Below are 14,273 nucleotides of genomic sequence, written 5' to 3'. Positions count from 1 at the left end.
AACTAGCTAACACACTTGTGCTGCGCCTTGTGTCGCATTGCGCCGGGTGTATTATAGGGCCCCAAAGGTTTTTTTAAATAATATTTCTATCTGTTTTCCCACATAGAGACTGTTGGTTGGTCCCGTACTGCATATTCATTCTTATGGGGATATTTGGTCCCTGAATGTAGGCAAAACCTGGCCTACACAAACCAACAAACGTGGCCAACAAAGTCCAGAAACACTATTGTTGAAACCATTTATGGTGCACACGGTTCCTCGAATGATTTTGAGAGAATGAATATACTTTCAGATCATTCCCCACTGTTTAAAAGCCAGAACCTAACGTCCTCCGGATGATAAGCCTTCACACTGGGTTGCTGTGATTAAAAATCCTTCAGAACTTAGCTGTCTCCTCTCCATCCAAGAGGCTTTGAATTTGCGTTGTGCAAATTAAATAAAGAATACAATAAATGTAGTTTTACTTTCATAGTATGCATTTCCCTCCATATGGATTATTTTGATTGGACTGTGCATTTATGTTGTGCAGAGGTCTGCCGGGTCATTTACTGTCATATCAACCATATTTCAATTGATTGTTAATATTTTTTTTCTTAAGAAAGAAAAACATAAATGATGATGCCAAAATGTTAAATGCCATGTGTGAGTACTGAGTAATTTTATTATGTTTAGAAAATAATTTTTTTTTTTTTTCAACTGTATTTTTCATGCTGGTCCAGCTGCTTTATGTTCTTTCAACTGTAAGGTTGAATTATTTTCTTTCAGCTGACAATTTGAGCTTCGAAATTTCTCTGTTTGATTTTTCTACAAGTGGTCTGTGTCCTCATCGTAGTGTTTCTAGATTAGCCTAGTGCAGGCTTTCTTTACTTTGACATCTATTGACCAAATATAAACCCACTATAGCCTTCTGTACAGTGTTTACCAGTTTGTCGAGTACTAGTCACAACCCTGAGGGTGAGGGGTTAAGATAAGTAAGCAAAGAGTTCGAGAGTAAGCAGAAAGTGGAAATTATCCAGTAAACCCCACTGTATCTTTGTTTGCAGAGAGCTTAAGCTTTTGGCGGTGAAATCAGTGAGGTTGATTGGTTGAGGCTGGTGTTTGTGTGTGTGTGTGTGTGTGTGTGTGTGTGTGTGTGATGATGGCTGAATTGATAAGCAGGACTCTCTTATCACCCAGACAGACCCAATGAGATGTGGGGTGCAACGCCACAGGATTGAACTGTAAAATGAAAGCACCACTGGGGAAGGGAGCATGTAATTGAAGAGCGGAGTCAACAAGCTATCAACAATCTCTTTCCTTTCTTCTCATTGCTTTCCTCATCTAGCTTTCATTTTCTTTTTCATCTTTGCGAGGAACTTGATGTGAAGGAAATTGGACAGTTGTTGGTCAGAGATGAGCCCACAGCTGTTTTGGAAATATTTTTGCTTGAGTTTGTGTTGCCGGGTGAGATTGCAGAGATAGTTGAAGATATCTCACTTCCTCTTTACTATTATCTAGCCAATGACTCTTAGTAAGTTTTTAAGAGTTTGTTCCACGGGGTTCTACTTCTATTGAGAACAACAAATTTTACCCCCATACACTGCTGTATTTTACTAAATTCAGGCAATTCTTTCAATTAAAATAAGTAAATAAATATATTTTTCTGATAAAAAAATGAACATTTTAAATGGTACATTGTTTATAATGTAATTTATTTATAATTTTTTAATTTATTTGTTATTTTAAACTTCACTACCGTTCAAAAGGTTTGTGTAAGAAAGATTTCTGTTTTTGAAACAAGTCCCTTATGATCACCAAGGCTGCATTTAATTGATCAAAAATACACAAAAAACTGGAATATTGTGAAATATTATTAAAATTTAAACTACCAATTTTCTATTCTAATGTATTTTAAAATATAATTTATTCCTGTGATGACAAAGCTGGATTTTCAGCAGTCATTACTCCAGTCTTCAGTGTCACATGATCCTTCAGAAATCGTTCTAATATGCTGTTTTGCAGCTCAAGAAACAATTCTTATCAATGTTGAAAACTATTTTTCTAAAATGTTTTTTTTATTTTATTATCTTTGCTAAAATGTAAATTTTTCAAGATTCTTTAATGCGTACAAAGTTCAAAAGAACAGCATTTATTTGAAAGAAAAAGTTTGTGTGTGTGTGTGTGTGTGTGTGTATATATATATGTATGTATGTATGTATGTATGTATGTATGTATATATATATATATATATATATATATATATATATATATATATATATACAGTACAGACCAAAAGTTTGGACACACCTTCTCATTCAAAGAGTTTTCTTTATTTTCATGAATATGAAAATTGTAGATTCACACTGAAGGCATCAAAACTATGAATTAACACATGTGGAATTATATATGGAATTATATACATAACAAAAAAGTGTGAAACAACTGAAAATATGTCATATTGTAGGTTCTTCAAAGTAGCCACCTTTTGCTTTGATTACTGCTTTGCACACTCTTGGCATTCTCTTGATGAGCTTCAAGAGGTAGTCACCTGAAATGGTCTTCCAACAGTCTTGAAGGAGTTCCCCCGAGAGATGCTTAGCACTTGTTGGCCCTTTTGCCTTCTGTCTGCGGTCCAGCTCACCCCTAAACCATCTCGATTGGGTTCAGGTCCGGTGACTGTGGAGGCGCAGTAACTCTCCTTCTTGGTCAAATAGCCCTTGATGCCTTCAGTGTGACTCTACAATTTTCATAGTCATGAAAATAAAGAAAACTATTTGAATGAGAAGGTATGTCCAAACTTTTGGTCTGTACTGTATATATATATATATACACACACACACACACACACACACACACACACACACACACACACACACACACACACACAGTATGTAATCATAAGTCTTTTACTTGATAAATTGAATCATTTTAATGCATCTTCATTGAATACAAGTAGTGAATTACTTTCATAAAATTATTCTGTATATAATTTCTGACAGTAATAATATCTTGGTTTGCTTCTCATGAAAGATTTATCACGTTTTAACGATAAGGATTTTACTGGAGAACAAGACAAAGCTAAAGATTAAGAAAATGTTTTTCACTGGTGTGTATGTAGATTAAACTTGACTAAATTGTTTCTTACACAGTTGAATTAGTCCACTTCAGTTAAATGTTGCATCCTGTCTGCACCTGTAACTGGACATATGTATCAAAGTGTGTCTAAACGCCAGGCAGATATCTTGCAGATTATCTCTTGTGTAATTAAATTTGGCTGCCATTTGCTGTGTGATTTGATTCCCTGCGCTAACGTGACTCAAGCACGTCTGCTTCCTCTCGAGCTGGTGGGTGGACCATAATTGGACCCGGTTGAAAAGGCCACAAGTGACACTGACAAGCCACTAATGAAGTGATCCGGACAGTCAGCCCATCCTTATGTGCTCAACCTAACTGGCTGAACCCACAGAAAAGGAAATTACACTCCAGGAGACAGAAATCAGGGCTAGAAACACAATTACAACCTGATTTCTCACATAAACACGTCTCACAAAGCACAGTGTGTTCAAAAATGAAATAAGGGTTTCTCAGACATCAACGCCGTTGGATTCAACATATGCACCTCCTGGAGTGGACTGTGGTCTTTTCTTGGAAATTGCTGGAAAAGGCTACTTTAATAGGGCTGCTTTTTTTTAAATAAAGGCTGTTATTGTCCACCATTACACTAATAGGCCCAAGTAGATATCTAAGAAAACCACAATTAGCATGGATTCTCCCATAGAGCTAGACAATGGATAATGATGTTTTCCCTTCTCTTTTCATGTTTCTTTTTGTTTGATTTTTAAATTAGAATTGTGATTTAAAAATATATGATTTAATTGAGGAAGTCCATAATTTCTGGACAAAGCTTTCTGTTTACCATTCATATATAATTCATCAAGACGACATCAGAATAGCTAATTTCATGCTTTTAAGAGTGTCTAAAAAGAATCAAGCAGTGGTAAAACTTTATTTTGTAATTTATTTATTTTGTAATTTAAATGTTGGACTAATTTGCCATGGGATTCCTTATGATATTTATATGGGGTTTTATAATGGGGTTTTTCAAGAATAAAATAAATGTTTATTTGTTAAACATTACTTGACGTTACTTATATGTTCCAAAAAAAACGTACAGGTTTTAAATCAAGCAAACCTGTGACTGAACTTGATTGCGTTTGCAATCTACTTGTCCCTCATTTTGAATTTGGAAGACTTTGATGTTTGATAAAGCCAACTGCTATTAGGTACGTTACTATTACATGGCTGGCACCTCTGGCCATTGTTTGAAATGTTGTGTCAGGTCCGGTTACTTGTGTGTGTGTGTGTGTGTGTGTGTGTGTGTGTGTGTGTGTGTGTGTGTGTGTGTGTGTGTGTTTTGTAGGTAAGCATCCCCTTTGATGGTGACCCAGGTGGTGGAGTTAATTTTACACACAGGTGACCTCTAAACATACCAGAGAAAGCAGCCTGTGGCAGTGTAGATTCAGAGGCAAATTTCTCCTGATAAATACGCATAAAAACAATCTCTGAATTCGTACACTTAGTGGATGCTGAAAATCAGATTGACATTCAATGCGTTAATTCTGATCTGGTGACTGTGGAGGCCATTTAGAGTTAAGTGAACTCATTGTCATGTTCAAGAAACCAGTCTGAGATGATTTGAGCTTTGTGACATGGTGCATTATCCTGCTGGAAGTAGCCATCAGAAGATGGTTACACTGTACTCATAAAGGGATGGACAGCAACAATACTCAGGTAGGCTGTGGCGTTTAAACGATGCACAGTTGGAACCAAGGGGCCCAGAGTTTACCAAGAAAATATTTCCCACACCATTACACCACCACCAGCCTGAATCATTGAGACAAGGCAGGATGGATCCATGCTTTCATGTTCTTTACCCCTACCATCTGAATGTTGCAGCAGAAATCGAGACTCATCAGACCATGCATTGTTTTTCCAATCTTCTATTGTCCAATTTTGGTGAACCTGTGCTAATTGTTGCCTCGGTTGGCTGTTCTTAGCTGACAGGAGCGACACCTGGTGTGATCTGCTGCTGCTGTAGCCCATCTGCGTGATTATTTGAGTTACTGTTGCCTTTCTATCATCTTTCTATCGTCTTCCCATTCTCCTCTGACATCAACAAGGCATTTTTGTCCACACAACTGCCACTCACTGGATTTTTTCTCTTCTTCGTACCATTCTCTGTAAACCCTAGAGATAGCTATGCATGAAAATCCCAGAAGATCAGCAGTTTTTGAAATACTCAGTCCAGAGGTCTTTCACCAACAACCATTCCACATTCAAAGTCACCTAAATCACCTTTCTTCCCCATTTAGATGCTTGGTTTGAACTTCAGCAAGTTGAAGTTGAGTAACTGCCATGTGATTGGCTAATTAGCTATTTGTGTTACCAAGCAATTGAACAGGTGTGCCTCATAAAGTGGCTGGTATACACACACACACACACACACACATTATTATTAAATTAATTTTCAGCATTTAATAATGATATCTTATTTTGGTCTTGCTGTTGGAAACAAAAATATGCATTGTGACTCAAAATGTGCTCTATCACTTGGTTCAGAGGCTAGTTAAAGGGTTAAAACTGATTCTCCAATCTGGACCCTTAAGAAGCTCATTTTGAGCTTTCAGCAGTGTTTGACTGCTCAAGGCAGGGTTGCAAGCAATGATAAACACTTGTCTTGATTTATGCTATTTCTTTGATTTTTAAGTGTTATCAAAATCAGTGCTGTTCTGCTCTCTTCTCCTCTATTCCTCATCTTATTAGAAAGAATGATTAACTGCACTTTTTTCATAATAAAGAAAGTGTTCCATGCCTCCCTCTCCAGTCCCAGAAGAGGAGATGGATGGTTTTGAGTCCAGGGTCAACAGCTCTTCCCAGCTAGCCATTCACACACATTTGCGGTATGGTCCCAGGGTCACTCTCTATCTTGCCAGCACAAGCAGAGAACAAATAATGAACTGTGGTAACCTGTGCAGCGAGAGCTTGGGAACAGAGAGTTGAACTGAACTGCGGAAAGCTGTCATGACTGTTGCAGAATGAAGAGAGGTAGCTTCTCCTGGGAGTTAAATTTTGTGAGATTGCATATAGCGTTGATAATGATGAAACAATGTCCTTTACCATCAATGGTTGAGCCACTGTTGTTGTGTTGGTCTGGTGGAAATGCCTAGACAAACAAAATGTACTGATAGCAACACAGAATTACAGTATTTACACTTTTTAGGAAAATAAACCTACAGATGCCTGCTTATAGTCTCTACTCCACTGGTTCTCCATCAGGGGGTCAGGGCACACTAGATGGCCTCAGTAAACTTTAAAGATGACTTGATCATTTAAACTAACCCCCAGCTGTGCCCCCCCCCCCCATAGTCTGGGAAATCCAGGATAAGGTAGCATGATTTTATGAGTGATTTATGTCATGTATAAAATCATGTATAAAATGTAAAAATGTATAAAATATTATTTTTATGTATGTATTTCTTTTTCTTTATTTTTATGTACTTTTTAAAATATTTTATCGAATATTGTGAATAAAAATCCCTTTAAAAGAATCTTAATTCAGTAAATCACAAATGACTGTTAAATTAAATTAATATGTTGAAAAGTAATCCTGAAAAACAGTCAGCTCTTGAAGGAATATGTCACCCAAAAATGTAGCCAATGTAGCATTACATCACTTGCTCACCAATGGATCATTTGCGGTGAATGGGTGCTGTCCAAACAGCTGATAAAAACATCACAATAATCCACACCACTCCAGTCCATCAATTAACCTCTTGTGAAGTTAAAACAAACATAATTAATAATTTACCCAAAAATGAAAATCCTATAATTTTTTTTTTACCACCATTCACTTCAGAAGCAAATGCAGACTGGGAGTTCCAGGAGCAAATGGAGAACATGTCATGGACACGTAAAGTAGATATATTTCCTATTTATATATTCCTAAATTTCTTCATATTTCCGTCACTTCCAGGCAGAGAGAAAATCAGATATCATTCCATAACCAAATGTATAATGCAACACTAGCAAGCACTGCCCATGGCAGCGTTTGCCAACACAATAATAAGATCTCACAGAAGAAATCTTATTTGAGTTTGCCAAACAGGACTACATCCCCCTGTTGTAGTTACAGTCTTTTCTTGTTATGCATTTCTGATCTATCAAACTGAGCTAGTGGAAAGAAGATTGTGTATCTTACACAATACAAATGATCATATGAATGACGTTTTAAGTGCTTTTATCTGTTATACAAATGTCATGCATTTATTTCTTTGCTGTGAGTCTGTATGCTTGTGGCAGCATTGGTTTGTGTCTTTGTTGTGAGTCTCTAAAAGCATTTGCTGTGACATGTAGGACCAAGTATCCATGCTATGGCCCACTGGGAAGAGCAGATCACCTTTAGCATGACAGCACTGGTAGTGTCTGGGTGAAGTTGATTACAGGAGATGGTACAAGAGTAACACAGCATAGATAGTCAACTGAAACAAGAATGAATCTCGTTCAAATGTGTTGTTTCTTCAGCATGTAAACTAGTCTTCCGATTTCATTCAAATCTTATTTCTCATCAGGTTTGTCATGTTGTAATATCTTTTGCAATTTTGCTTATCCAGTAAATTGATCTGATGTTTAGATGGTTTTCAATGAAAACTGAGACAAAAATACCATTTAAGGAATAGATTTTTTTTGCAGTGTTGACAACTTTGAAAGGCTTCATACAGTATTTGCATAAATTTGAGAGTCTGATTTAAGCTATTTTTGCATTTTGAGGAGAGCATCCTGTCTCTTGTTAACTTTGATTTAGCTGAAACAATTCTCCCTGACATAGACGTCTTCAACAAGCCTGGAGAAATGATATTGTTGTTTGTCAGTATATATTTGTATGTCCCACCATGCTTTGTCTGTTTTTGTTGTTTGCAAAACCTCTTAAACTATTCTCTCATGTTTCAGTCAAAGAGTGAAAAATCTCACTTAATCTTCCCACTGATTCAATCACAGAATCTGCCCTTAAGTTGAGTGCTCTCTTTCTCTCTCACACCCCTCTTTCTGTTTTTTCATCCCTCTTGTCATCCCATGTGGAGGTGACCTCTGCTAAATAACTCTTCTCTCATTCTAAAAGAATGAGAGACATGAAGTTTGGGTGATAGAAGGATACATAGAGAGAGTGAGAAATGCTTGCTGTAGCAGCTTGCCGTAGTCCGATCGATCCGTCAAGCATAAGATGAAACAGCTCTGGACAGAACTGTTGAAAGCAGTCTGGAGCTGTCAAACTGTGTCAGATCTCAATGCCTGCATTCTCCAGATGACATTTCTAACAAATTCTGCCATTTTACTACTGATCTTTGAGCATAATTGTCACATTCGGGAACACAGGAGTCAAAACAAGCCAGGGTCGTAACCAAACATCAGTCCAAAACAGAAACAAACAAACGATCAGGAACAGGAACTCGAAAAACTAGGAACACGAGGAAACCAGGTGATGGAAAGTAAGGACTCCATGAAGACAAATGGAAACAGACCGGATTATATAGGCAGGGTAATGACTATCAAGTGAAGACACCTGAGTGCAATTAACAGGAGTGCAATTACTGTGATGAAAGGGACAAGTTTTTGTGGGAATTGTACGTAGTGCCTGCGTTGAGGTGCCTATGGGGAAGTGAGATCACTAGTGGACACCCAGGGAAACAGAGACCAGACAGCGTGACAATAATTCATTATCCCTCGGTGACAAACTGTTGTTAAAATGTAGTTTTTTTTTGTGCCTCGTCTCTCATTATAAAGGATAAATGAGAATTTATTTTGTTATTGCTTTGGCAGATGAGATTTTGGTTATGCAGTTGTGCCTTAGGGGAACGCATGACTCATGGTAGTCACAGGTGGATGGGCAGCCTGCTTGTCATAGCATGTTGACTCTTTTGCAATTCCAATGCCTGGAAATCGAGCATAGTGTTTCAAAGTAAATCGGTGCATTACTTCTTGAAATGTTTTACTGTAATTAAATCACAAAATATTGTAACTTCTTCAGTATTCTTCTTGTTCTTCAGCATTGCGTAGTATATGCAAGGCTCAAAGTGTTAGCCTGCAGTACAGCTTGCAGCAAGCATGCAGTCTTGTTTAGATGCTTCAGTTAATATGTTTTTTATAATTTTAAAATTTTTAAATGGCTTCCACTCTGATGCTACAATGCAAATGTTTATGCGAATCGAATGCTCTATTGTTTAGCTTACGATTCATTATCTGTTGCTGGCACCTATGCTTGCCCAGGGTTGAAAGTGGCCTTAACTCTGGGTTAAAAAAAGATTAATCCTGGACTAAGCATAGTGTGAAAAACTTTTGAGAAGGAGATTAAATCGAGAGCATATGGAAACTTTTAATGGAAAGACTTGCTTGCAGATTTCTTTCCTTAGAAACATCCAAGTAATCTCAAATGTGTCAAATCTGCAACCTAAAGTTACAGGTTTCAGTTTGAACTCAAACTTTTCTCATTATATTCTTCTGAGACCAAATGATCTCCGATATGCTATTCATATTAGTTTTACCTGTGAATTGACAATTAATGTCTCATTTGAGTCTACTTTTTTTCTTGTAAAAAAAAATTGTGGGAGACACATCTAACAGTTACTTAGATTATTGGACACCGTACCCATTCCTCTCACCTCCCTCCCAGTTTTTTTTTTTTTTTTTTTGAGAAATTAATACTTTTATTCAGCAATTTGTGTTACCAAGCAATTCAGATGCCTTAAATTGATTGGAAGTGAGTTGAAATATTTATATTTCAAATAAATAACAAACAAAAAAATATCACAGTTTGCACAAATTTTAAACATTGATAAGAAATGTTTCTTGAGCAGCAAATCAGCATATTGTATTTATTTCATCAGTAACATGTGACACTGAAGATTGGAGTAATGGGAAAAAAAATCAGCGTTGACATCACAAGAATAAATAGCATTTTAAAAATAAACTCATTATAAATAAACTTGTTATTTTAAATTGTAATACAATATTACAGTTTCACTGTGTTTTCAAATAAAAAAAACGCATTAAAATCTTACCATTCCAAATTGTAGTGTAAATAATGTTCAAAGATCATAACTCTATACTATATGAAAGAACTGCTGGGATGATATAAACACACCTACATATACAGCACCACATGTGCCTCTGATCCATCTAATTGTATTACATTGATTCTTAAATATTTTATATTCAATGTCCTCATGGTTTTCATCCAGAATCGCTCAATCACATGCAAATGGCTCCTGCGCCCCTTCCTAGCTCATAAACGCATTCTGAGCACACGGCACTGCTAACCAGACCCAATTACTTTTTGTGATCATCTAATTGGCCCTTTTTTGTCATGCTAATTCAAAGCAACAATCACAGATTGTCTCTTTATGTATGCGTTTTCAGTTTGCTTCAGTATCTATGCCAGCTTGTCATTGCACACGAGCGTCACATGCTCAAACATTCTGCATTTATGACTTGATTTCTCATTCTGCCCTCAGATGCTTTATCGGTCCCATTGGAAATGACAGTAAATAAACAGAATGCCTGGCAGCTCAGTGTGTGTGTGCGTGTGCTGGTGTTCATGTGAATTGTTAAAGCCATCAGGCTGAGATCAGAAATGACTTGGAGCAATTAGCTTTAAGTGTTCATGGCCTTTAAAGTCAATGTGAAATCAAAATTGACTTTCCTTCCTAATGTGCATTCCTGGTCTTACGGTGTCGCTCCACCTCTGTAATGGCACATTTATGGAAGTAAAATGGGTTGCAAATGTCTTATGTTGAGTTTTAAGTTTTCTAGATGAGCTAAATCCAACATTTCTCGTCTCTCTCAACAGCATGAAATTTTCTTCCATTATGTCCTTCCATTCTTGCTTGGGGCTATTAATGCATTTTTCCACATTATTGGTATTATTGGCTTTCCTAAGGTGACATTGTGGCATATCATATGCAGGAGGCATTTGATAAGCTGTCTGCTTTCTCTCCTTCACCATCCCTCCATCTCCATCTCTCTCATTCAACAGTATTCGGTTACTCTAGTCATTTGTTGACACACTCCGTCAGACAGTGTCACAGTCAGCACTTTAGAGCAGCGTTGGAGCATTAAGAATCTTGCTGCCAGGCACTCTTTTATTTGCTAGTATTCACCACAGGGATAAAACTGTTTTTTAATCTTCTCCTCTAGTCGCTTAAAGTTCACTTTGTTGTTCCAATCTCATATGACTTTATTCTTTTGTGGAATTTAAAAGGAAGAATTTAGAAGGATGCACTTGTTGTTTTTTCCATGCAATTACAGTGAATGGAACTTTCAAAGGAACTTTTCAAAATAGACACCAAATAACTATAAAAGCGTCAAAATATAGTATAATATTTATATGATGTAATAATAAACACTACCATTCAAAAGTCTGGGTGCAGTAATTTATTTTAAAGTAATTAATGATTTCTGAAGGATCATGTGACACTCAAAACTGAAAAATTATTAAATCAGTTTTTTTAAATTGTAAAAATGTTTCACAGTATTGCTGAAAAAAAGAGACTTATGTAATTTCTGGGTAAACTATTCCTTTAAGAAATTTGTATTATTTAATTAATCTCTTCCCTTTCTCTTTTTTTCTATTCATTCCAATGTGTCAGAATTTTATTTGTCTTTGCTCTGCATTCCCCTAACCCAAAAAGCAACTTGTCACCCACTTTAACATCTCAGGCAAACGCTGTCCCAGGCAAGAAACTAAACCAAATGCTTACGGCCCAGATAAACTCCTAAATAAATCCAAAGTTTGGGCTTTGAAACATTTTTGGGGATTACTGGAGCACCATTGGTGTTTATTTTCAATGGAGGGAGTGAGTCACGAATAAACAGTTTTATTATGTTACATTTCAAATCTGGACCACTGTATTTTGCCACTGAAATAACTCAATAAACATTCAGCAGAACTAGGTCAGAGACACGCAACAGAGTGTGCCTGCAGACACAAACTCCCTAACTGTTTCTGGAGTGCAATGCGAGGGATTCTGAGCTGCATTGGAAGTAGATTCTGTGAAGCCACCCTGAGAACAAGAAGTTCTCTGAGTTCAAGCCATTAATAGGTTCTGGGGTTGCATTGGGATGTGTTTAATGGTAGCCTAGTGTGTGTGTGTGTGTGTGTGTGTGTGTGTGTGTGTGTGTGTGTGTGTGTGTGTGTGTGTGTGTGTGTGTGTGTGTGTGTGTGTGTGTGTGTGTGTGTGTGTGTGTGTGTGTGTGTGTGTGTGTGTGTGTGTGTGTGTGCGTTTTGTTAAGGAGAGAACAGTGTCATTTTACACTCAACTGAATTTGTGATCTGTGGAGTGATAGTGAGTATAGCAGTCCATCAGAGACCAATGAGGCACCGGGGGACTTCCATGTTCCTCTGTGTTGTATGTCTCTGAGTGAGACCTACCCATGTGTTTTAGAAGTGTTGGAGCAACTCTGTTTAGCATACTATATTTAAGTAGTTCAGCTTCTTTCAAAAAAAAAAAAAAGTGTGTGTGTATATATATACTATTATTATTATATATATATTTTTTTAAACAGTAGCAGTGTCTTTTAAAAACTAATTTTTTGTTTTTGTTGTTAACAATTAATGTTAGTAAACTGCTTCTAAAATGATTCACCAATTCATTTAAGTTTTGCACAGAATTGTCTGTCTCATTTGATAAAATATTTAGTTTATATGAATATTTGGTTAAATTCTCAGTTTTTGAGTAATTAGTGTGTTTAGAGTTGTATTTAGTGTATAGTATTCAGTAAATTTGAGCCAAATTTGAATATTATTGGTGAACTGAATCAAAATATAAATTTTACTGGATCAATCAAAATCTGATTAAAATTATGTGTTTAAGTTAAAGGTCTTATAGATTTTTTGATTTGGTAAGTTATAATATATATATATATATATATATATATATATATATATATATATATATATATATATATATATATATAATATATATTAATGTTTTAATGTTTTAATTTATTAATGTTTTATCTTTTTGTTTAATTTATCTAATAATCTTTTTATTTAATTGTATTTTTGTTTTACATTTTAAATAATTTGTATTTATCAGTTTTAGTTTTTTAGTTTTGTTTATTATTTTATTTCTTTTATTAATTTCTATATAATATCTATTAAATAAATTCCTATTTTTAAAGATATTGCCTCCTTGCATAGCTTAAAAATTTTGCTTAAAAATATCTATTTTATTCTATTTTAAATTATTTGTTTATCTTTATTTTCAGATATTTATTTTATATTTTTATGTACTAATTTTCTCTATATATTTAGCTATTTATTAGAGATTATTATTTTATATATATATTGCCTCCTTAAATAGCTTTCATGTATTTATCTTTTTGTTGGTAACTGTTTAACTGCTTTAAACTGTGGAACTTGTAGCTTAAGTTTGAGCAAAGCTTCAGTTTCCAGGTAGCTTTGTTAACACTGTGTGCTACTTTCTTTGTGTTTGGAGTGTGTGTTGTTGGAGCCTTTTATTTTATGGAGTGGAAGTATTTTCGCATGAATATCTTGACATTTCCATAACTGTCTTTTTTCGCTTAGCAGACTCGCTAGACTGATTGTACTGCTATTTCTGTCTGTCACTCTTTAACAGGTGCTGAAGGGCAGCAAAAAGCTCTCCATGTCTGTGCGTTCTGTGGGCCGTATCCCAGGCGGTTATGTCACAAATCATGTCTACACCTGGGTGGATCCGCAGGGGCGCAGCGTGTCCCCACCCCCTGACCTGCTGCTGGAGCATCGAAGCGCCACCCTGCGCAGGTCCAACAGTCAGGGCCGCAGCCACATGCAGTTTCTGCAGGACGGTGATGAGAAGAAGGTGAAAGTTTACATCTAAATGCATGCTTTAAGTTCTCAATTCTTGGCTCAATTCCCATTTGAGGAATTATATTAGGCTCAATTCTTGCACTGCTCTTCTTTAGCCTGTATATGCTCACACTAAATCAAATAATGAGAAAGACTAAATTGCCTATGACAGCTATGCTGATGATACCCAGATTTACCTAGCCTTATCGGCAAATGACTACAGCCCCATTGACTCCCTTTGCCAATGCATTGATGAAATTAACAGTTGGATTTGCCAGAATTTTCTTCAGTTAAAGAAGGAAAAAACCTGCATTTGCATTTAGAAACGAAGATGAAGTTCTCAAGGTGAATGCATCCCTTGACTCTAGGGGTCTAACAACTAAAAGTCAAGAAT

At 36.1% G+C, this 14,273-nt stretch overlaps 1 protein-coding gene across 2 annotated transcripts in view; it reads left to right on the top strand.

The window, feature by feature from the left end:
* The window catches only part of LOC132130738 (whirlin-like), an 81,295-nt gene that overhangs the window by 27,546 nt on the left and 39,476 nt on the right, over positions 1 to 14,273 (top strand). For both annotated transcript variants that reach the window (XM_059542532.1, XM_059542531.1), the window contains exon 3: positions 13,671 to 13,892. In XM_059542532.1, the coding sequence (XP_059398515.1) occupies positions 13,671 to 13,892 (222 nt within the window). The remainder of the gene's footprint in view (positions 1 to 13,670; positions 13,893 to 14,273) is intronic.

This window comes from Carassius carassius, chromosome 47, assembly GCF_963082965.1.
Source record: "Carassius carassius chromosome 47, fCarCar2.1, whole genome shotgun sequence".
In the NCBI taxonomy this organism is placed as follows: Eukaryota; Metazoa; Chordata; class Actinopteri; order Cypriniformes; family Cyprinidae; genus Carassius; species Carassius carassius.
This window is presented reverse-complemented; position numbering and strand designations above follow the sequence as displayed.